The sequence below is a fragment of the Anolis carolinensis genome, chromosome 1 (assembly GCF_035594765.1).
Source record: "Anolis carolinensis isolate JA03-04 chromosome 1, rAnoCar3.1.pri, whole genome shotgun sequence".
In the NCBI taxonomy this organism is placed as follows: Eukaryota; Metazoa; Chordata; class Lepidosauria; order Squamata; family Dactyloidae; genus Anolis; species Anolis carolinensis.
In genome coordinates this window covers 96,409,827-96,434,173 of record NC_085841.1, presented here as the reverse complement: position 1 = coordinate 96,434,173, position 24,347 = coordinate 96,409,827, and the positions used below count along the sequence as shown (strand labels likewise).

The 24,347-nt window shown below is 40.9% G+C and overlaps 1 protein-coding gene across 2 annotated transcripts; it reads right to left on the bottom strand.

Annotated features, from left to right (window-relative positions):
- Positions 1-6,457: 6,457 nt before the first annotated feature.
- On the bottom strand, positions 6,458-23,803 carry LOC100565027 (amine sulfotransferase). Of its 2 annotated transcripts, none has more exons than XM_062979772.1 (7): positions 23,689-23,803; positions 21,813-21,962; positions 20,370-20,578; positions 15,141-15,267; positions 14,181-14,275; positions 8,560-8,740; positions 6,458-8,190 (listed from the first exon to the last, which is right to left on the bottom strand). In XM_062979772.1, exons 2-7 carry the CDS (start codon positions 21,952-21,954, stop codon positions 8,069-8,071), a joined length of 876 nt encoding a protein of 291 aa, XP_062835842.1. In that variant the 5' UTR covers positions 21,955-21,962; positions 23,689-23,803; the 3' UTR covers positions 6,458-8,068. The 2 variants fall into 2 exon arrangements, with proteins under 2 accessions (XP_062835842.1, XP_062835845.1); XM_062979775.1 differs by having other exon boundaries at positions 21,813-21,965; positions 23,689-23,789.
- Between the last annotated feature and the right edge of the window lie 544 nt (positions 23,804-24,347).

Sequence of the window (24,347 nt, the reverse complement as noted above, 5' to 3'; positions counted from 1 at the left end):
ATCTTTATTGAAGAACACATGACTTTGGAAAAGTCAGGAATGACCCAATGTTTACATACAACTATTTTTATAACTTTTGATGCTACGTAACACCACACGTAAATATCATCATCAAGTCCCACCCCCAATATCACATTACTACCATTTTCACACACTAGACCAATTATAATTGTTTATACTTTCGGCCCCAAGTTCCCAGGCATATTCTATCTTCTTCTGCCAGGTGCTCCTGGGATTGTTTATGTTATGACTCCCAGTTACAGGGCTGAATTACCAAAGCCCTGTAACTGGGTTCCATGACAATTGCCTATATAGCTTTGCCTCTGCATATATCATATAGCCTTTATATAGACAATATAAGCACTTTGTATGAACCAAAGTAATATGTGCAACACAGGGCCTGTGCCCCCTCCCTTCCTGTGAACTAGTACCTTCCTTCAGGAAGTTCCAGAGAGAGAAGAAAGCTCAGAGTAAACAAGTTAGGTCATTGGTATCACTTATGCCAAGTAGGTATGGAAGGTGGGGGAGATCCTCAGCCATTGGTCAATTCTAGATAAGCCGAGATATAACATTATTTATTTGCTACGCATATGTTGCGACGGCCATTTGCATGTTACGGACCCACAAAATGTGGGTACCTACGGCTCTTTTGCCTTATCAGCTGTGATAATAAAAGGCTTGTTTTATTGCTCTCCTGGAATTCTCTCCTTTACTTCCCCTCCGGGCTAGTCTCCAACACTCTGAGGATGCCTGCCATAGACATGAGTGAAAAGTCAGGAGAGAATGCTTCTGGAACATGCCCGGAAAACTCACAACAACCCAGTGATTCTGGCCATGAAAGATTTCAACAATATTCTAATGGCATCATGAAGATTTTAGGAAGTCTCAGAAGTTTTGTTGTGGAACAACATAATAACAATTATACTAGAATAACTATGAATAAAAGTATTTTTATGTTTTCTCAAGCAGGGAAAGATTTTTTTAAATTACTAGCAGCCAAGAAGAAGTAATCTACATATTTTCCCCAAAAAGTTCAAGTGCTTTAAAAGAAACATGAGAACTAATATTCTCTACACTGACCAATTATCCTGAAAGGTGATTAAATCAGCTCTGTGGCAATCTTGAATTGTATTAACAAAAGTTAAAACTTGTTTTAAATTCTCCCTCAAAAATCTGGAACAAACTGCAACTTTGGACCTGTGCAAAGTTGATCATGTCCAAGATAGAACTGGCGACACTTATTTACATGGCCATCCTGTATTTTCTGAGCTTGGGCAATCTGGTGATATGAGATGCCACTCACTGTCCCTCTACTCTTCTCATTGCAGCAGTTAGTGAGCACAACATAGCTCATGAAGGTCACTCATTGCCTGGAGTGACACTAGCTAGAGTGATGAGCGATTTCTCCTCTCCCCCTCCAGCATCACTTTGGTACCCCGACAGACATCACTCCAGCAATGGATATTAGTCTCCCAGTGCCAGCCATGTTGCACCCACTGGTCACTGCAACAATAAGAATAGGAGGGGGACGATAAAGCAGGCCATGTTGTGGTGCCAAACAAGGTTCAGCATGGCTGGATGGCCAGAAATTCCTCCTACTTCAATAGGGCCAGGGCCAGAGCTGGAGGAGAGGGGTAGGCAATACCATCCGGGGATAATCCAGCATTCACCATCCTAAATGGCCTTCCCTAGTTTCCACCTGAAATGGAAGGGTCTAGGTTTGTTACTCATTTATAGTTACCGTATATACTCGAAGATAAGCCGAGTTTTTAAAATCTCTTTTTGGGGGCTGAAAAAGCCTCCCCCAGCTTATAATCGGGTCAAGGTCAAGCCAGGCAGCAGAGCCTGGAGGCTACAGTATGTTTTCTTTTCCCAAACCTCCGTTCTCCGCTTCTCCTCCCAGGCTGGAGTTATCTTATTTTTTAAGAGAGAGAGAGAGAGACAAGGGAATATTTTCAAAAGCAAAAGGAGAGTGAGTGAGAGCCTCTTGCAAGCCAGGAAGAAGAAAAAGAGAGACTCTTGCAAATTTGCAGGATTTATTATTATTATTACTACTATTGCAAGAACGTTTGAGTCAATAGGGAGGGAAGGAGGGAAAGAAGAGCAACAGAAGGTGTGTATTTCTTTTTATTCCTAAGGAAACAAAAATGGGGTGGGTTTTTTGGGAGGAAGGGAAGTTTTAAAAAGCCTTTTCTGGCTACTTTTAGAGTTTGAAAAGGGATAAATAAAAGAGGTGGGAAAGGGGAGGAGAAAAGAGGCCAAAGTTGTTTTTAGGAGGGTTTTGCTTGCATTTCTTCCTTGGGCAAATGCATGCCCCAAAGCTTGTAAATAATATATAGATTTCCCCCTACAAATACATTAATTTAATATATGAATTTTCCCCTCATATGTTTGCAGGTCTTTGCAAATCCTATCTACATTTAGATGTCTAGAGATTTCCATGTACCTGTATATCTGTACCTATGTATATACATTAATTTTATATATGAATTTCCCCTCACATGTTTGCAAGTCTCTGCAAGTCCTATAAAGATATACAGTAGAGTCTCACTTATCCAACATTAGCTTATCCAACGTTCTGGCTTATCCAATGCAGTCTGCCTTTTAGTAGTCAATGTTTTTGTAGTCAATGTTTTCAATACATTGCGATATTTTGGTGCTAAGTTCGTAAATACAGTAATTACGACATAGCGTTTTCTGTCAAATTTGTTATATAACATGATGTTTTGGTGCTTAATTTGTAAAATCATAACCTAATTTGACGTTTAATAGGCTTTTCCTTAATCCCTCCTTATTATCCAACATATTCGCTTATCCAATGTTCTGCCGGCCCGTTTATGTTGGATAAGCGGAACTCTACTGTAATTATATATAGAGCAATGTCTAGATAAATAGATATTAATATAGATATAGGCCTTTTAAATATGCACACACACACACAGAGATGTCTAGATAGATGTAAACATAGATAAATGGGACTTGCAAATATTGCAGGAGGGAAATGCACAGAGGATTTGCAAACTTTTCAGGGGGGAAATGCAAACGTGAAATTAGTATATATAATTATAGAGCTATATCTAGCTCTGCATTGATTATATAGGCATTGAATGTTTTCCTGTTACTATGTTGGAAGCCAGCCTGAGTCCCCATGGGGAGATAGATAGAGCAGGATACAAAGGAAGTTGTTGTTATTGTTGTTGTTGATGATTATGATGATGATGATGATTATAAAGTTATTGTTGATACCATATTGTTTTTATTGACCCTACTTATGCACTTACAGAGTTAGCTTACTGTTTTTCTTTGAAATACTGTAAATATTCAAAAAACATTTACCCCACTTATGCCTCAGTTAATGTAATTTTATTGGTATCTATTTTTATTTTGAAATTTACCAGTAGCTGCTGCATTTCCCACCCTCAGCTTATACTCGAGTCAATAAGTTTCCCCAGTTTTTTGTGGTAAAATTAGGTGCCTCGGCTTATATTCGGGTTGGCTTATACTCGAGTATATACGGTAAGTTTTATTGTAAGAGCTGATCTTTATCCGCACAGGCACCGAATGTTATATGACATCACTACAACCTGGACTTTTTAAAAAACCTTGTCTTCCCAGTTGAACTGTTCCTCTTGCCTTCATTGCGAAGCAGTTGGACTTCTTGTTCTTGAAGAGGGATAGCAACTCTTATCTTTCCAAGCCAGTTCAGAACTTCCACTTGCAATCTATTTATCCACTGGGTGACAGGTCTAATATTTTATAACTGACCCAATAATATGAGGTAAACAAGGAGATTAATAAAGATTTCACAGAAACTAATTTAATTTACCTCGGTCCTACTGTCAATGATATCAGAAAAAAGAGACCTTTTGTCTTATGCTCTCAATTGACCTCTCTGATATTATCTCAGGCCAAAAACGATTGTTTACACTACTGTAATATTCTAGTGTTATATAATGTAACTTTCTTATGATTTTGATGAGCCATCGTATTGATGTTGAGTGTTGATTGTTAACTCTATTACTGTTATACCCTTACTATTCCCCAAGCTGTATTTGGACTCTGCTCGTTTGGACTAAAGCAATGTGCTCTACGTAGGGTTGCCTTCAAAGACTGTTCGGAAGCTGGAACTAGTCCAACGTTCCGCAACCAGGTTACTAACTGGAGCGCCATTCAGGGATCATACAACTCCTCTGTTGAAGCAGCCCTACTGGGCACAATTCAAAGTGCTGGCTTTGGCCTACAAAATCTTAAACAGCTCTGGTCCAACTTACCTCTCTGAATGTATCTCCCCCTATGAGCTGCCCCACAGATTAAGATCTTCGAGTGAAGCCCTGCTCTCGGTCCTGCTGCTGTCACAGGTGCGTTTGGCGGGGACGAAAGTCAGGGCTTTTTCGGGGTGGCTCCACAGCTGTGGAACTCCTTGCCAAGGGAGATTAGGGAAGCCCCCTTGGATGTGGGATGTGGGACCAAGCTTTTGGCCCATTCTAGGATATGAGTTGATGTAACCTGATGTATTTGTTGGATTAATGTGAAGTTGAATACAGACTGGCTCTGAGTTTTGGCCCAATGCTGCTGGCCTTGCTGTAATGGTTACAGTGTTTTACTGTTTTAATTGGGTATATATTGGTTTTTAAGTGTGTTTTACGATTGTTGGTTTTTTACTATATTTTGTATTATATGTGGCATTAAGACCACTCTGGGTCCCCCTGGGGGAGAAGAGTGGTATATAAATTAAATAAATAAATAAAACTGTATTCCATTAATTTACAAATCAATATACCTTACAGTAAATGATAAACAGCTCAGTATACACAAAAATGGAAACAGTGAGTAAAATGACTGGCTCCTTGAACTAAATATTGTGTCCAGATTCATCACTTCCAAACTGGACATTCTATCCTTGCTTAACTCACCCATGATGGTCTCATTCTCTCTAATGCAAATGACAACATGAAACATAGGTGTGTTTTCCAGTGTTACCGTCTGGATGATGCTAGTGGAAAAGTTACTTTCTCCGTATTGTTGACCTTCATGAATCAATCAGTGTATGCAGTACTGAATTTTACTGATGCATTGTTTGGATAGATGTGTGTTTCAAATTATAGCCTGAATCCAGTTAGTCCCAACTAGACTAGACTTGTTCAATTATTACCAGAAATGAACATAGGCCTGCTCTAGTTGGGACTAACAAATAGACTTAGGCCAAAAATGTTTTTGGTCCGCTCTTGAAGTTTCTTTGATTGATTTTCCTTGACCCACGGTATACATGGATTTCAAGTACAATAGTCTCGGTTCTCTGACTTCCACTCATCCAACACTCCCTATTATCTGACGCTCTGGGGCCACCTCACTTTCTTTGCTCACTCACTCGCCCTACTGGCCAGCCAGGTCCTGGTTCTGCATGAATGAGAGGGAGGGCGGGGGGGGGGGGGAGGCAGCAGCGGTGGCAGAAACAAGAGCCTGGCCTCCCCTTCCTGCCTCCTCTGGACCCCAACTCCCTACCCCACTCGTCCCGGCAGCAAAGGCAGCAGCAGAGGCCACCTTTGTCACCCTCCCTCTCTTGCTCGCTCACTCACCGAGCCAGGTCCTGCTTATGCCGCTGCTGCCAGGACTCGGCCTGGTGAGTGAGTGAGAGAGCGAGAGAGGGTGGGTGAGTGAGGACAGCAAAGGCGGCAGTGGCGGCAGAAGCAGGAGCCTAGAAGCAGTCAGGCTTCTGCTTCTGCTGCACTTTTGCCACCCTCACTCATTCACCCGCCTTCCCTCACTCACTTACTCACTGGGCCAGGCCTGGTTCTGTTGCCGCTGCCGGCACCCAGCCTGGTGAGTGAGAGAGTGAGGGTGAGAGAGGGACGGCGGGAAGAAACAGTGGCAGAAGCAGGAGACTGGGATGAGTGGGGTAGGGAACTGGGGCCTGGAGGAGGCAGAAAGGGGAGCCGAGCGAGCGAGCCATCTCTCCCTATTATCTAACATTTTCACTTATTCAACATTCTGCCCATCCGTTTATGTCAGATAACCAAGACTCTACTGAATTTCTGCATTTTTCTGGACTCTTCCAAGTAATAACTGGTTTGATTAATGTGATTTCATTTATTTCCTGGCATTTACAACTGCAATTATGAACGCATAACTTCAGGTTTGTATTCCCAGGGCCCACCTATTCAGTTAGTACAAGGACCTTTTGAGAAACTGCTACTGTGAGTGACAGTGACCTGTTCTTCTGACTGGGACACGACACTGACATTTTGAAGCCTCTTGCAAGGGGTTTCTGAGATAAGAACAAATTGAAACAGCTTACAAACTGCTTCTAGTTCCTTGAGGGCAGAACTAAAAATATCAGTCTGCTGTCCCACTCAGGTCCTGTAAAATCTTATGTCATTATGATTTCTTGGGAGAGTTTAGGTTTGATTTGGTCATTTTACTAGCGCAGTTCTCTGACAAAAAAAGACAGCATACCAAATTGTGTATATCAAGGAATATATTGGATAAAATATAGGACAAAGAATTCTCTCATCCCAAGTATGAATCAACACCCAGCTTCAATGAGAAAAAAAATATTTTGATAATGTGTATATTTTGAGAAATTAAATTCAAAATTTGCAGATGACACCAAACTGGGAGGGATAGCTAACACTCAAGAAGGCAGGAGCAGAATTCAAAACGATCTTAACAGATTAGAGAGATGGGCCGAAACTAACAAAAAGAAGTTCAACAGGGACAAATGCAAGATACTTCACTTCGGCAGAAAAAAATGAAATGCAAAGATACAGAATGGGGGATGATGCCTGGCTCGACAGCAGTACGTGTGAAAAAGACCTTGGAATCCTCGTGGACAACAAGTTAAACATGAGCCTACAATGTGATGTGGCGGCGAAAAAAGCCAACGGGATTCTGGCCTGCATCAATAGGGGTATAGCATCTAGATCCAGGGAAGTCATGTTACCCCTCTATTCTGCCTTGGTCAGACTACACCTGGAATACTGTGTCCAATTCTGGGCACCACAGTTGAAGGGAGATGTTGACAAGCTAGAAAGCGTCCAGAGGAAGGCGACTAAAATGATCAAGGGTCTGGAGAACAAACCCTATGAGGAGCGGCTTAAAGAGCTGGGTATGTTTAGCCTGCAGAAGAGGCGGCTGAGAGGAGACATGATAGCCATATACAAATACATGAGGGGAAGTCATAGGGAGGAGGGAGTAAGCTTGTTTTCTGCTGCCCTGCAGACTAGGACACAGAACAATGGCTTCAAACTACAGGAAAGGAGATTCCACCTGAACATCAGGAAGAACTTCCTCACTGTGAGGGCTGTTCAGCAGTGGAACTCTCTCCCCCGGACTGTGGTGGAGGCTCCTTCTTTGGAGGCTTTTAAGCAGAGGCTGGATGGCCATCTGTCGGGGGTGCTTTGAATGAGATTTTCCTGCTTCTTGCAGGGGGTTGGACTGGATGGCCCGTGAGGTCTCTTCCAACTCTACGATTCTATGATAATGTTGGCATTATGACAAATGTATGTAAAATTGTTACAATATGTAAGAAATCAGTTAATGTGTGTCAACTGCAAAATAAGATGCATGAAGCTGATTGGTTGAGCCATGTCTGGAGAGCTGGTTAAGCCTGGGAGTTTTTGATACTGTTGCATTTTTTTTCAGGCTTTTGCTAAGCAGGTGCAGAGAGTTTTGAAGAGAAAAGCAGAGAGAGAGAATGAGAGACAGAGAGAAGTTCTGAAGTGTGCTCTTGCTTCATGAGCTGCTGGAAGGAATTTATCCACATGGACAGAGGAAAGACTATTTTAGATCTCTCATGAAAGAACATTGTGTGAGTTGGTGCAACTGATCACATTGTACATATATTGTGGATTTAAGAAAAATAAACCACTTGTTCTTTATTGTTCACCTGTGTGGCACATATCTTCTTTCTCTGGCAAGGGAGTGTGTGGACTACACATTTTGATTTTTCATTACATCACAAAAATTGTATCTTGAAACTTCTTGAAAAATGATTTTGAAACAGAGCTGGAAAATTCTGAGATTCACCAAATTAAAAGTAGGCAATGCAAATGTGAAAAGCTCATTCAGGTTATTCGTCATTGATATCCCAGCAGAATTTGAAGGGCAACTTTTCCATCCGTTCCTTGAAAACACTGTCAAACCTTTCACTTTGTGCAACTGTCATTGTATTTTTCCAGTCTCCAATAGTACCTGGTGCAGAATTCAGAGAGAAAGGAAGATTAATGTGATGGTTATTATCCTGTTATCTGTAGTGGGGATGGTAGGTAAATTTTACTGTGGAGAACTGAGGCTGATGGGTGTGCCACTACTGTACAACTGTCTGTTGTTTCATGTCTGTTGTGAGGTCAATTAGAAAGTCCACAAACATTCATGGCACCACAGCAGCACTTCCTAGAACTTTAGTTTCAAGAATCCCTGACAAGCTGGCAAGGGCTTCCAGGAGTTGGGAAGGAAACAGCTTGTGCAGGCCTGGCCTAAAACATGATGCAGCAGGTGCTGGGTAAGGTTTTGCACTTTCAGAGAATCACTCCTATTGATTATCACCAGCCACAGACTTACCTTTGCGAAGAAAGCGCCCTTTGCTGTGATTTAAGAGCTCAGGTAATGGATATGCAATACATATACGAGGATCCGTTCTCATTTTTTCAAAAGAAGCCTTAACCAAAATATCATCCAGTACTTTTTCAGTCAAACTCTTTCCTAGGAAGTTACAAATTTTCAGAATGGAGCTTCTCAGATTCTGAAATGGGATATGGTTTAATTATTATATTATAACATGTAGGGAATAACTCGATGTGAGAGGGACGTGGGTTTAGAAAAAGAATTTCAAAGATACTTGTAATGACTATAAGTCCCATATGTTTTGATTGACCTAAGTTGCAAAAGGCCTATGTTTGAGGAAGGCCTGCACTTGAGAGAAAATGCTGATGTTTGGGAAAAGAGTTGTTCCAGAGAAAAGAAGTTACTTTCAAATAATAACAATATATCAAATCAGAACCTTACCCATTACTCCCTAGAATTCTCATACGGTTTTGAACCTATACTTGCAACAAGTCAGGGTCAGTAACATGAAAGCACCATTGTCTAAAGAATCACATGTTGTTACAGCATAGAAAACCAATGGGACTGCGTGATGGTTAAGATGCTTGTGATGTAGCCAACATTAGACAAATGGGGTAAACGATCTTTGTAAGCCAATAGGATATGCTTACTATTTTCTGTGGAAGTGATAAAAACCTTTGCAACCATTTTGAAAGGCGGACAAATCCTTTGATTGCATGCATGCATGTTTTTGTCACATTGCTATGGCCACGCAATAAATATTTCTTTTGCAGTTTGAAGATCCAACTTTTGTGGTGTCTTTCCTCACCCTCTCCACAGAAAAGGGGCCTCCTGCTTTTGACTTTGGATTAAGAGGAGTATTTTTACATCTTTTACATCTTTGCCCCTTCAGATGGTTGATAAAATTTCATATATCTGACCAATTAGAGGACTTATTTAATAACAAATATTGAAGAAGGCATCTCATCACCATTGGCGATCACTTGTGTCCGAGTATGATTGCCTTCCAACTGTAGGATCTTGGTGGTGGGTCCATAGGTGACTGTAGAGACCTAATCTTGACTTGCATGTTCTTCCACAGTGTGGACACTGATTTCTAGGTGGAAGATGGTCCTGGTCAGGGTTGGCTTGATGCACCTTCCTCTTGACGTGTTTCTCCCTTTCACCCTCCATTCATGCCTCTTCGAATTCCACAGCACTGTTGGTAACAGCTGCCCTCCAGTTAGAATGCTCAAGGGCCAAGGCTTCCCAGTTCTCAGTATCTATGTCACAGTTTTTAAGGTTGGATTTAAGCCCATCTTTAAATCTCTTCTGCCCCCCAACATTCCGTTTTCCATTCTTCAGTTGAGAGTATAGTAATTGCTTTAGGAGGCAGTGATCTGGCATTTGGACAACATGGCCAGTCCAGCAGAGTTGACAGCGGAGGATCATCACTTCTATGCTGGCGGTCTTTGCTTCTTCCAGAACACTGACGTTTCTCTGCCTCTCTTCCCAAGAGTTTTGCAGGAATTTTCTGGAGGCAACGCTGATGGAATCATTCCAGAAGTTGAGTGTGATGTCTGTAGACGGTCCACGTTTTTCAGGCATATAAGAGGGTTGAGAGGAAAATAGATTTATAGGCAAGCATCGGTATCCCTAGAAATGTTCCAATCTTCAAACACACTTTGCTTCATTAGGAAAAATTCTGCACTTGTAGAGTTTAGATGGTGTTGTATTTCAGTGTCAAAATCGACTTTTGTGGAGAGGTGGCTGCCAAGGTATCAGAAATGATCAACTTTTTGTGAACGTTACAACATTAAGCTGTATTTCTGGCATTGCAGAGGGATTGAGTGGTGCCTGCTGGAAGAGCATTTTGGTTTTCTCGATGTTCAGTGAGAGTCCAAGCTTCTCATATGCTTCTGCAAAGGCGTTTAGAGTGGCTTGTCGGTCTTCTAAATGAGCAGAGACTATATTATCATCAACACATTGGAGTTCTATAAGCGATGTTGTGATCTTGGTTAAACAGCTTGCCATCTGTCTGATAGAATATTTCCACATCGGTGGGTAGCTTTTCATCAATAAGGTTCAGTATCATAGCGATGAAGATGGGGAATAAGGTTGGGCAATAACACATCTTAAATGGGTCATTTTGGGAGCCACTGATGTCCAAGACTGTTGCCATCATGTTATCATGGAGGAGCCACAGAATGTTCATGAATCTGTCAGGGCATCTGATTTTTAGGTCCAGAGACCACTGTGATTCACTGTGTGGAATGCCTTTGCAAGGTTAATGAATGCCAAAATCAAAGAGGTTGATTTTGTTCCCTGCATTTTTCTTGGAGCTGTTGTGCAGTGAAGATCATGTCCACTGTTCCTCTGGAGGGGCGGAAGACTGTGCAAGGATGTCTTCTGAGACAAGTAGAAGGTGGTTTGCAAGGATTCTTGCAAGGATTTTCCCAGCAGAGATTAGAAGGGAGATATCTTGATAGTTTCACAGTTTTTCCTTTCATCGTTTTTGAAAAGGATGACGATGGTGGCATCTTTGAAGTCTGCTAGGATTTTCTCAGTCGCCCACACTTTTTCAATGAGCTGGTGGAGTTGTGTCAGCTCAGGTCCACCCTCTTTAAAGATTTCAGCAAGGATCCCTTCAGGTTTGCTGGCTTTGTTTTGTTTGTTTGTTTGTTTTTTGTCTGATGTTTTTGCTGACTTCCTCCAAATTAGGCAGTGCTACAAGCTCATCCTTGGTTTGTTTTTGTGGGATTTGCAAGATAACCTCTTTGGACATGTTGGAGCTGTGGTTAAGGAGGTTGTGGTAGTGCTCTTTCCAACATAGTGCAATTGATTTTTTATCTTTCAGAAGTTTGGTTCCATCTGATGAGCGTAGAGGGTGTATGCCGTGATTTCTTGGACATAGATGACCTTTGCGGCATTAAAGAATCCCGTACATCTGCAAAGTGTTGGATTTCTTTAGCCTTTTTTGTCCACCAGATGTTCTTGAGTTCTCTTGTCCTTCTTTGGACCTCAGCTTTTGCACTGGCGTTGATCGTTTTCTTAGCAGCACAGTTGGTGTCTCTCTGCCATATTTGGAAAGCTTTACTTTTCTTATCATTTAACTGTTGAATCTCATTATCATTTTCATCAAACCAGTCTTGATGTTTCTTAGTTTGGTATCCAATGGTTTCTTCACAGACTCTGATGATGGAGCTCTTCAGTTTATTCCAATGTTCCTCAACATTTTCAGGGTGTTCTATGGGTAGATGATCCTTGAGTGTTGTTTGGAGAAGGGCTTGTATAGAGGGCTCTTGAAAGGCTTGGATATTCATTTTACGCCTTATCTTTTTTCCTTGGAGTCTGCGTTTGGGGGCAGTCTTGATGGCCATCATAGATCGGATTAGCCTATGGTCTGTCCAGCAGTCATCAACATTTGTCATGGCTTTTGTGAGGAGCATATCATGGCAATCTCTGGTGCATGTATTTACATAGTCTAAGAGGTGCCAATGCTTTGATCAGGGATGCTTCCATGATGTCTTAAGCTTGTTTTTTCTGGTGGAAGATGTGTTTGTGATGAGGTTGTGTTCCACACACTTGGTGAGAAGCAGGATGCCATTTGGATTGTTGTTTCCAACCCCAACCTTTTCTATGGCTCTTGGCCACAGGTCGAAGTCTTGTCCAACTCTCATGTTAAAGTCACCCAGGAGATGATTTTGTCTTCTTTAGGTATCTCTGAAAGGATGGTGTCCAGCTGACAGTAAAAATTTCCCTTAATGTATTCATCATCATTGAGTATTGGTACATAGGCACTTATGATGGTTGCCTGTTGGTTTTTGGCAAGGTTAATTTGCAGAGTTAAGAGTTGTTCGATGGGTGCTTTGGACAAGTGCTTCACCAGGTCGTTTCTGATAGCAAAGCCTGCTTGGCGTATTCTTCATTCTTCTTCATGCAGTCTCTTCCAGAACAAGGTGTAGTCTCCTTTTTATTCCTTCAGCTGTCCCTCTCCTAATCCAGCGGATTGAAAAAGACAGATTGGTTACTTTTAGAAAACTATCTCAAGAAAGATTAAAGACGTAAGGGGGAAAGAAGTTACATTTAGTTTCTATATTGACTTTAATAAGTTGTTATTTTACAGGAGTAGAAAGAGTCATCGAATACCTCTTTCCAGACTGTGTGTATGGTGCCTTTTCTTTCTTTCTTTTTCTTTTTTTAAAAATTGTATTTCATACTTTCCTATACATTTATTGTTCCCCCACTTTCATGTATAAAGGAAATCTTCTATCTTTTGTCTCTTTTTCTTTCTTCTTTTTTTCCTACTTTTCTATATTTTATATTGTTCCCCCACTTTTTATGTATTAAAAATATTCTTTTCTTGTTTAATAAAAATTATATATGAAAAAAAAGAGTTGTTTGTTAATGCCGATGGGTGCTTTGGACAAGTGATTCACCAGGTCGTTTCTGATAGCAAAGCCTGCTTGTCGTATTCTTCATTCTTCATTCTTCTTCTTCATGCAGTCTCTTCCAGAACAAGGTGTAGTCTCCTTTTTATTCCTTCAGCTGTCCCTCTCCTGCTCTCTGGATCTCCTGAAGTGCTGCTATGTCGATGTTAAAGCATTCCAGCTGTTGTGTTCGGGGTGTTCACTGTCTGTGTTGTCCAGCAATATCTGTATGTTCCATGTTCCAAAGATCATTTTTCTTTTTTGGCTGCAAGGTGGTGACCCTTTTGGATGGCAGTCCAGTCAGGGATGAGAGAGGCATACTATGTTTAGGGTACCTATTCCCTGTGTGGAGTGAGCAGAGTGGATCCTAAAAAGGGCTGCTCAGTTGTGGATGCAGCTGCCGAACTACTCAACTGCCTCAGACCTTGAGGTAGAGCAAATGAATGCATATCCACTGCCCATGTGCCAGTCTGTGACTAGGGGCGTCCAGATTTCACAGTCCTGCCCCATCACCACTCACTTTTGTTGGACTTTTGTTGGTTTAGTTTCATATTTCTTGGAAGATGTCTTCTGCCTTCACAGCTTTTGCAACATGTGCTATGATGTCATCTGTTTGCTTCGCCATTAAGGTCTTCAGATTGTTCTTGGTCTGACTCCTCCCCTGCGGCCCCTCCTGGAAGTACATGCATGTACATTGGAACATGCAAGCCCCATCACCACAACAAGGTGACAATCCATCAAAGGGGCATCTACTCTGTCATAGGTTGCTAGGGAACTTTAGACCTACACTCAGATTGGATTTCTTTTTAATTTCCCAGCCACTTACACAGTACTCTCCTGCTTCGTTTTCTCACCCTTTCAACACCGCTTCTTTCTTTAAACCACATTTATAATTCCAAGGATCAAACAAGAGCTGTCTTGTGATTTTCCTACATAAGCTTAAGCACATGCAGTTTGATTTTGAAATTAAAGCTGTGTTTAGCGATTCTGATCATTTAGAGATCATTTAGAGGCTAACCATACATTTTGAATTCCTAGATCTTTCCCTACTGACTTTGCTGAACACTGCAGTACCATTGACACAAGAAAGAACCACTAAGTTTCTCTACCAGTTTAAGAACATACAGACCGTTACTTCTTCCCAAAATAGTCTCCGATAAAGTTATGTTAGTCTAATTGGAAAAGCAGAAAAGGTGTGTAGAGTCGTACCTTCTTCATTTCTTCATACATAAGGAACAGAATATTAAAGTTGTCCTTCTGAGCCCACCAGCCTTCTATGTGGTCTAACCATAAATCACCTACCACTTGGGGAAGAAAGAGTAGGTGTTAGCATAGTTAAAATGGCATTTGGCACCAGTGGTTGTGATTTCAAGAGCTGCAAAATTCGAGCTTAGTTTTGGTCTCAACTGAAGGCTTTTCTTGCCATTATGTAGAATTAGGAAGGTGCTTCATGTAGATGATTCTGAAGAAAAGGAAACAGACACTTGGGTTTCCCATGAGTCCTTCTTGCATTTTCCAAACTCGTTCTGCTAATTTGGGAACCTGCTTCAGATTCTCTCCTATCACCTATGTTGAAATAAAACTGAAGAGCCAGGATCCTTGGATGCCAGTCATAGCATGGCAAGGGGCATGGCTGTGTCCCAAAGAGCACTATGTTGTCCGTCAATATGTGAATGATGAGCATAACATCATACTAAATGAATAAGCTAATCATAGAACTTCTGTGATATGATTTTGTTATTCACAAATATTAAGGAAAATCAGGACTTGTAACCAAATGCTACACCAGAAATCATGGTGTGTATTTTTAGTATGTCGATCATCACTTGACTGAGCTATCCTTAGCCTGGAACTGCTGTAATTGTTGCAAAAGTAGAATCTGGAAAATGACGTTGCTTGTGGGGATCCCAGTCACATTTTAAGAACTCAACTGCCAGGGTATATACTTGTCTGTACCTGAGTGCCCACAGAGTTAACATTTTCCCAAAGAATTTGGATATGAGCAAAGATGTATGTTGCTATGTGATGAACATCAGAACGGAGTTGACCTATTGCCATTAACAGCACCTGGTATGACATTATTTATCTTCGCACTTTTCACTTTTTTAGTCAAATAGGGGGTGATGCGGGGGCAAAAGTGAACTACTTAAAATACTTATTATTGCTTACTTTTACCAGCCAAAAACCTCTCCATGAAAATGTCAAAGTCTTCTATTCCTTCAATGTTGGCAGCAATTTTGGAATAATGGTAGAATGACACCAAGACATCCTTTGGGTTTCTGGCCACATAAATAACCTGTATTAAAACGATATTGAGAATTCTAATGAAATAATTTCTGATCACATGAACAATATGCCTAGCAATGGGACTTTCTCTAAAACCCAGTTTTTCCAATCATATTTCTGGTTTTATACTTATTTCTATTAATAATAATATTAATGCTATTAACTGGAAATAAGAATGGATCCATTCCTATTTTCTTCCTCCCTTTCCACTCTTCTCACTTCCCTTTCCTATTCCTGAGCTGTTTGGTTGTGTCTATTTACTATTTTACAGTTATTCATTGATGAAACTATGAAACTGCTGTAAAAATGAAAAACAAATCTGGAGTAGCAGCAGAAGTGCAGGAAGGTCATGTTACAAGGCTTTGCAGAAGTACAATTGTAGTACCATGGATTGGATAATTTGCACACCTGCTTGAATGCAGGGAGGTACATATGCTGGTATTTATCTTCAATCCACGATATACAACTACTAGTCTCACATAGCATGGATAGAAATGGCTTCTCAAAAGATGTTACCTTGTTGTAGCGAATGAAGAAAGACTTTTAAATTGTTCTCTTACTGCTTGTGTTCCCGGTCCCCTTATGGCCGTGAAAGACCTTAACCTCTAGCTTCACTGAATCTACCTTCATACCACCTTTGACACCAAGGTAAATCAATACCTCAAGCAAGATACAACTTTGTGACAATGAATGTGATTTCCTGCTTCTTGGCAGGGGGTTGGACGGGATGGCCCATAAGGTCTCTTCCAACTCTACTATTCTATGATTCTATGATTCTATGATAACACCCCAATTCTTCTTTACCTACATAGTTGTTTACCATCTTTTATCTGATGAAGCAACCAGTGAACTTTGGAAACTATTATGGTGCCTTTTCTCCACTTAGATTCAATTTAACATGTTCACATGATCTGTCCTTTATAAACAACATAATTCAGCCATCTGATTTACATGTACTTCAAGCCTTCAACAGAACCCAATGCAGTTGTTCTGTAATTCTAAGTTGGAGTCACAAGAATTCTCAATCAAGGAATTCTTCATGCATTCAGTAATGCACATTTCTCATGTTAGAAAAAGCTTATTTCTCTTGTGAGATGATGGAACAGTCACTCTATATATGTCTCCTCCATTGGAGTCTTGTAGCTCAAGTGGAGAAGTTTGTAGACAGGAGTCTATTTCTTCTGGTAGAGGTTAGCCCCTCATCCTCCCTTCTCCCAATCGCCATAAACAGACACAAAGGGGAACACACACACACATATATACACACCTTTTGCTGGCAGCTATGCATTTTTCAACCAACACACTTACAAATTAAAATGCATTTTTCTTGATTTATTTTACTTAATTATTTCTTTTTTTATTTGTCAGTTGTACCCCAGTCTACATTTGCTAAGACACCGAGTTTTAAACTTGACCTCTCACTGTAGCACACAAGTACACATCTTCATTTTCTGTTCCTATGCCTCCAAAGGCTTGGGATTCCAATAGATTCATTTCAGATCTCAACATAGGAGGGAGAGGATAAATGACTTTAAAAGAAGGTGGAGGTGAGTAAAGATAGTGAACACTTTCTTATCTGATGAAGACAGTACTGCTAGCATGTGTCACCTCTATTGGGAAGGCCCATTAAAAAAAAATCCACTTGCCAAGGCCTGTTATCTACATTTTCACCATGGAATCTCCTGAGAGGTCCTAATTCAAAAAAGCTCCCAGGACTCATATTTCCTCAAGCATTTCCCAAACCGGGACCCACATTAATGCAAACTGACTCATATGTCATTCTAAAATTTATATATAATGCCCAGTGGGCTGTCGTCATTCCTGGTCCCTGATCCAGCCTTCCAACTCAGGGACCCTTTTAGCTTAACACTTGCTCCTATGACCAGGCTCCCACCTCAGGCAAAGGCAGAGGGTAAGTGCACCCTTATTGTATGCTGTGTGGCAGCAGCCAGGTACTCTGGAGTCATGTGTTGGTGGGCAGGAATGAAGTATCAGCCCTTAAGTATCCCTCTGCATGGGACATGAAGCTAGGCTGTGCACTGAAACTGAACAGGAAAGCAAATAGGCAACAAACAATTGGCCAAAGAATCTATTAAATCTCAGCACTGCCAACCAGCTCACAGCTCTAGCCAAGATAAAGTATTTTATACAACACTAGCTGTGCCCGGCCATGCATTGCTGTGGCATATGGGAATCCTTTGTTGACCAGGTGGAATAGCAGTGAATAGCCTTGCAGCCTCAAAGCCTGGCCGTTTTTTTCTTATGCGAATCCTTGTTTGGTGAGCTGGAATACAATGGAATAGGCTTGCTGCTTGGAAGGCTGGGTACTTGCGTTCTAGGGGAATGGTTTTTTGGCCAATTCGAATTGCACTGAATAGCCTCGCTATTTCAAAGCCTGGCCGCTTTCTATATAGGGGCATCCTTCCTTGAGCAAGTTGAACGTGACGGAGTAGCCTCATGGCTTCAAAACCTGAGGGTTTTCTATTTAGGGGAAATCTTGTTTGGCCAGGTTGAATTGCACTGAATAGCCTCGCTGCTTCAAAGCCTGACCTCTTTCTACATAGGGCCATTCTTCGTTGGCCAGGGTGAATAGGACAGAATAGCCTAATGGCTTCAAAGCCTGGGGGTTTTCTATCTTGGGGAAACCTTTGTTGGCCAGGTTGAACAGCATTGAATAGTCTTGCTGCTTGCAAGCCTGGCCGCTTTCTACCTTGTGGAATTCTTGGTTGGTCAGGTTGAATAGCAATTAATATTCTTGGTGCGGCAAGTATAAATGCTACAATTAGCCACTTTGATTAACATTTAATGGCCTTGCAGCTTCAAAACCTGCCTGCTTCCTGCCTGGGGGAATCCTTTGTTGAGAGGTGTTAGCTGGCCCTGGTTGTTTCCTTTCTGGAATTCCCCTGTTTTCAGAGTGTTGCTCTTTATTTACTGTCCTGATTTTAGAGATTATATTCTTCTGTATTATTATACCACAGTCATTACTATATATTATATTTATAATCTGGTATTAACTGCTTTGAACTGGATTATATGAGGCCCGTTGTACACAACTGTATAAAATCCACACTGAACTGGGCTATATGGACTCAAGATAATCCAGTTGAAAGCAGATAGTGTGGATTATCTGCCTTGGCATTCTGGGTTATATAGGTGTGTGATAGGACCTTGAGTCTACACTACAATATAATCCAGTTCAAATTAGATAATCTGTATTTTATAGGCAGTGGCCTGAGTGAAGAGGCCCTGGCACCATTGGGGCTTAGTGGGTTGCTAGGAGACGAAGTGGGCGGAGCCTACCCTTCTAACTGGCAGCAAGGGGAAAAAACAGTTCTTTCTCTGGGTTGTTGTATGTCTTTCTCTTCCTCTAATTTGGGCTTTATATTTTTAGGTGTTTTTTTGTTTGTTTGAAGGACATAGCTTGGATGACTATGTCTTTTATGGCCAAATTTGATGTGATTGGGTTCAGTGGTTTTGCTGTTTACTCCATAATAAGGTGCCACATTACATTTTTATATATATAGATGGTTAACCTCATCTGAGGTTAATGTGACCACTATAGAATTGTTTGGTGTTTACAAGGATGCCTTCAGGGTCTGGCAATGTATGAGCCATATTTTCTGGTTGTTGGCCCTGGTCACACAATATTGCAATCACAGTGTTCGCTCGCTACTTTGTTGCTCGCTTATTGCATACTTGCTCTTTTGCGGGGACATTATTTATTTATTTACTGTTGCTGCTTCTCCTCAGAGCTGTTCCCTTGCTTCATGCCTGGCATATTTCTCTGGCTGTCTTTGCTCATGCAGCCAGGGAAGAAGTTACGCTGCTCCGCCCGGTCTATGAGCGAGTGAGCGAGGGAGGGTGGCTGAGAGAGAGAGAGAGAGAGAGAGAGAGAGAGAGGGTGGGTGGCAGGAGCCAGGAAGAGGCGGCCAGGTGCTTCTGCCGCTCCAACCGGACCACATTGGAAACGTACAACTGATTCTCCATAGGAATCAGTCTGTCTCTCCCAGTCCCGCCCCCACCTCACTCTCTGCCATGCCTCTCTCTCCAGACCCACGCTCCTTTCATTCTCCATAGGAAGGGGGCATCCTGAGGAGAAGCAGCAACGGAGTAAATACAGTAGAGTCTCACTTATCCAACATAAACGGGCCGGCAGAATGTTGGTTAAGCGAATATGTTGGATAATAAGGAGAGATTAAGGAGAAGCCTATTAAACATCAAATTAGGTTATGATTTTACAAATTAAGCACCAAAACATCATGTTATACAACAAATTTGACAGAAAAAGTAGTTCAATACACAGTAATGCTATGTAGTCATTACTGTATTTACGAATTTAGCACCAAAATATCACGATGTATAGAAAACATTGACTACAAAAATGCGTTGGATAATCCAGAACATTGGATAAGCGAATGTTGGATAAGTGAGACTCTACTGTAAATAAATATTAAACTAATAATACTTCACGCATTTTCACTTATTGCGGGTGGTCCTAGAACATAACCCCCGCAATAAGTGAGGAAGCACTGTATATCCTTTCTAGCATAGTACAAATGAAATGACAGAGCTCAGTTAACAAAACAAGCCATGGGGAAATGTCAATTATTGATAAAATGGGGTTGTTGATGCTCACAAAACCAGAATAGTATAGAGCTACATTTTTAGCTGTGTGTATTTGTATGTGCATGCTTTCAAGTGGATCTACACACACAGCCTTTATTGGCATATAACAACAAAATTACAACACAGATATATACAAAATGAGAAGTCACCGTTAAAAAAAATACTTAAATGTTACTCTACCATGACTCAATCACTGGGATGTTCAGAAGAGGTTTGTCTTTTCTTTCCTATCATTCTGAGAGAGTGTGATCTTTCCATCACCACCCAGTAATTTCCTGTCAGAGCAGGGATTCAAACTCTGGTCTCCATGGCCATAAGACCAATCCTCAAACCTTTACACCACATTGACTCTCACAAACTTTGTTAGCTCCTAGAAATGGCACTGCAGAAATGTACCTGCTGCAGATTCTCTGCTTCTGGCAAACTCAGCGCAGTTAGTAAGTCATGAGAATTATGTAAATTTAATGATAGAAGTAGCAGACCTACCTTGGTTCTCCCATTACCCAAACCCCTTGGCACAAATTGACAGTGCATGTGTGTAGCAAAATGACGAGGTGATGGGCGATTGGCATTATCCATTTTGCGGATGTTGTACTCCAGCTGTGGAGCTCTGCCAAACAGATCTGTGCCTTCAGTCCCATTTCGATGACCTTCATAACAAATCATGCTCAAAATGTGCTGTGTCCACCTGGTGCCTGTGTAAATATGAACAATCTGATTAATTCATGAAACTTTATTTTCACAATACAATGCTCGAGGAGACAAAAAAGAAGTGTCTGAAGCAAAGGCATCATTGGCTGAATCAGATGACATCAAGAAAGGTTGATGGAGAAACTTTAAAGCATGAATTGGTTGCCAATATTATTCCCAGGCTTCTTTATTTATTTCATATATTTTTACAGTACTTGTTCTCATGAGTGAATAACTGGGTACAAAAAAGGTACTTCCCTGTTATTAGAGAGCCAAACTTGGAAATGTAATGATAACACTGAGAGCTTAATGTTGTTTTTTGTTTGAACAAGCCTGTTTGCCAAAAAGCATGAAGCCACAAAGAAGCACCTTTAACTATACCTGTTCTGTTTTTCTACACAGATCCCACTAGAATGAGATGATAGTCCTGAGGTGGCAGCTCTGATTCCAGACACCAAATGATATGTTTGTAGAAAAAAATTGAATTGAATTACAGTTGGAGAAAATAAAGGGAAAACAAAACATTGAATACGTTTTAAAATGTATTTGCACAAAAAGCAAACAGCAAAAATACAGAAATATCTTTCAGGCCGTGATTGAAAATGCATGTTATTCAAAATAAATGCTTGAAAAATAGGGCATAAATGTCAGATACCTGGTGCTACAACTTCTCACTGGTGGGAGGGAAGAAATAAATCAATGGGAAGTCACCTGTCTAGGCTCTGGGAGAAAGGAAAAGGTGGTGTATTCTGCTCCATTATTTCTTTTTCTATCATAGCCATGACTAGACACCTTTCCCTCCTCTGAATTGTCCTCTCTACATATATGTAAGCTAAGCAGTAGCATCAGTGAACTCACCAATCTGATGAGGACACGGAGCTACACATCTGAAGCATTTTGCTTTATCTTTTCGATGCTCAACTTTGACCTGAGTCTCTCCTTCCTCGGTTTATCTTTCTATGGCCCATTCTGTTCTATTTCTGCTTCTTTACATTTTTATCTCAAGATATATTTGCTTTGTTCAGTCATGGGCACTTTCTGAAAATGGAGGGGACAACATAAAGATACCAAGAAAGTATGTTCCATCTCCTGCCTCCAATATCCTGAATATCTTCCACTCTCAAAATGTTGATTCATGAATTTACCAGCAAGAAATCTCTTGCTGTATAGCTGTGGATATGGAATAATGGATTTCTATGTAACATAACATTTTTTCCAAGGTAAATAAACAAATCTTACCTGATTTCGGATAAGAGACTATAAACACATCACTGTCTCTGATTTCAAAATCCTGCAAAGAATCTATGTATTCTGGTGTAGCAAAACCTTGAATAAAATAGCATCCTTTGTGCTTAAACAGATACTTCTCTGATGGCTCCATTCCCAGTGCTGCTAACACAGAAACAGAAAACATGAAAATTGTTCTCTGATTGAGTGGAATGAGAAACAAGAAAGAATATTTGAAAAATTATGTTTTTGCAGGACATCGTACAGCCCATTTTGCTATAGTTTTAAGTGAATATCTGACAGAGTCTCAACAGAGTTTGTGGCAGCCACAAAAACCAAGTTTCTGGAGTATAACAACTACATTTAAAGTACGTACTGCTCAATTAAATAGGAATAACACTTTCAAACCAGGAATGGAATTTTTTCCAAATATTGTTACATAGTGTTCTATGCCCTGGAACCGAGAGACAAAAGATCCAAAAAAACTTTTGACTTGGCTTCTAGATTATAATAATAAAACTTTATTTATATTCTGCCCTATCTCCCCAAGGGAGCTCATTCACAGGAATGGAGTGCTGACTCTGATCCTTCAAGCTCCAGGAAGGATGGATGCAGATCATTGTTTCTGCTGGTTTGGAGATCAAAACTTGTGGGGGGGGGGGGGGAACTCTATTATGTTTATGGGGATGTGTGTGGGTGAAGGATTTCCTTCAAGGTGCAAGTCATGACCTATAAAGCCCTAAACGGTTCAGGCCTGGCCTATCTTCATGATCGCATCTCCCTCTATATCCCGGCGCAGACCCTTAGATCTTCCGGGGAGGCCCTCCGCTTGCTCCCGTCCCAAGTACGGTTGGTGGGAATGAGGGAGAGGGCCTTCTCAGTGGTGGTCCCCCACCTCTGGAACACCCTCCCCAAAGAGATAAGGCAAGCCCCATCAATGGCATCCTTCCTTAGGGACCTGAAAACTTTCAGCAGGCTTTTGGAAATGACTGATCCTGAAACCCTAGATGCCGCATGGCCACCATACGGTTCCTGCTCTGCACTTTACCCACTGCCTTCGATTTTATGGATGCTAGTTTAATTAGTTTAACTCTTGTTAGCTACTCAGCAGGTCTGAAGTGGTGAAATCCTGGCTTTTGCCCCCTGCAACCCATTCACACTTTGCCCCTTACTTTATGTTATTCTTACTATTTGGCCTTTACCCTAGCTCTTACAGCTATCTTGTTCTATTCAGAAATTAAGCCCATTGGTTGTTAAATCGTTCAATGGAGTAATTTGAAACTATTTTTTATACCTAAAGAACACATTGTTTTAAATTTTTATTATGCTTAAGCTGTTGTTTTATTATTGGACTGTTGTACGCTGTATGTTAGTATCGAATGTTTACCATGTGTAAACCGCACTGAATCCCCATGGGAGATAGAGCGGTATATAAAGTTTTGTTGTTCTATTTGTGCCCACATCTGGGTCTGGTGACTCAATTGCCACCTTGCCTGGCTGCAGTGCTACCTCTGAAAGGCTTTGCTAAACTCCATAGAAGCGACTGCTTAAAACTACAGTATACTAATTGAGCCCCGCTACCTCCCACCCAGAAAAATCTCAGAGGCTATTTATTCTTTTGCTGCTTGGAATTCTAAAATATATCTGCCTCAGCAGCAGGGGGAAATATGGCCAAATATGATGCTAACATGACTGGACTTAACGTCAGGGGAAACCTTTACCTTTACCTATGATTCTAAAATTACAACCCTAATGGATATTTTTGTTAAGCCTTTCTAGTTTGACTTGCTTTTGTTTTGCCTTTTCTAAAGCGTTTCCCTTTGGTTTTCACATTCTTACCTTTTAAAGAAGCTTCCTAATTAAGAATATAACATAGGAAAATACTTACTTGTATGAAGAGAAAAACTTTGGCTTGCCTGCAGGCTTATCTTGCTGGTTGGAACTGGACTGAACTCTCAAAAGAGCAGCCCATCCTTTTTAAACCATCTTGTGAATGGCGCTTCCTCGCGGCGAAATGGCATAATGGCACGTTTGTTTTGAAATGTGGTCTCTCTCCCTGCTTCATAGTGATCTGGATCAGGAATATTTTCTCTCTCCTTGCTTCAGAATGGAGTACTTTGAATTTGGACTGGTGCTTCCCCTCATTGCCCCCCCCCTTTAATTCATTCTCTCTCTCTCTCTCTCTCTCTCTCTCTCTCTCTCTCTCTCTCTCTCCTAGAATTTTTATTAATTCTTTGGACTATTTGAAATAGCTGAGCAGCTTGTTTGAAATAGTTTTGGATGATTATTTTCAATGTTATGTATTTTTAAAAATGTATTTACAGAAAGGAGACTTTTAAAAAATTAATGTCCTAAGGATCACTGTTCTCCTGGAAATGGATTAGATTAATACATTTACTCAGAATATTCACAATGCCTGCTGCTTTTTGCTTCTTCTTCAACTGTGGTCTAGTCTCTGCATATACTCAGAGACATTTTCTGTATTGTTTTACTTCACATACTACAAGAAACACATTCATAACCTTTCATTCTACCCTTTAATAATTC

Coding starts and splice junctions, on each gene's coding strand:
- LOC100565027 (XM_062979772.1), bottom strand. CDS start 21,954: ATGGAGCCATCAGAGAAGTATCTGTTTAAGCACAAAGGATGCTATTTT. Junction 15,268..20,369: donor TGGGTAATGGGAGAACCAAG/GTAGGTCTGCTA, acceptor GTTTTAATACAG/GTTATTTATGTGGCCAGAAA. Junction 14,276..15,140: donor GAGGTTTTTGGCTGGTAAAA/GTAAGCAATAAT, acceptor TTCTTCCCCAAG/TGGTAGGTGATTTATGGTTA.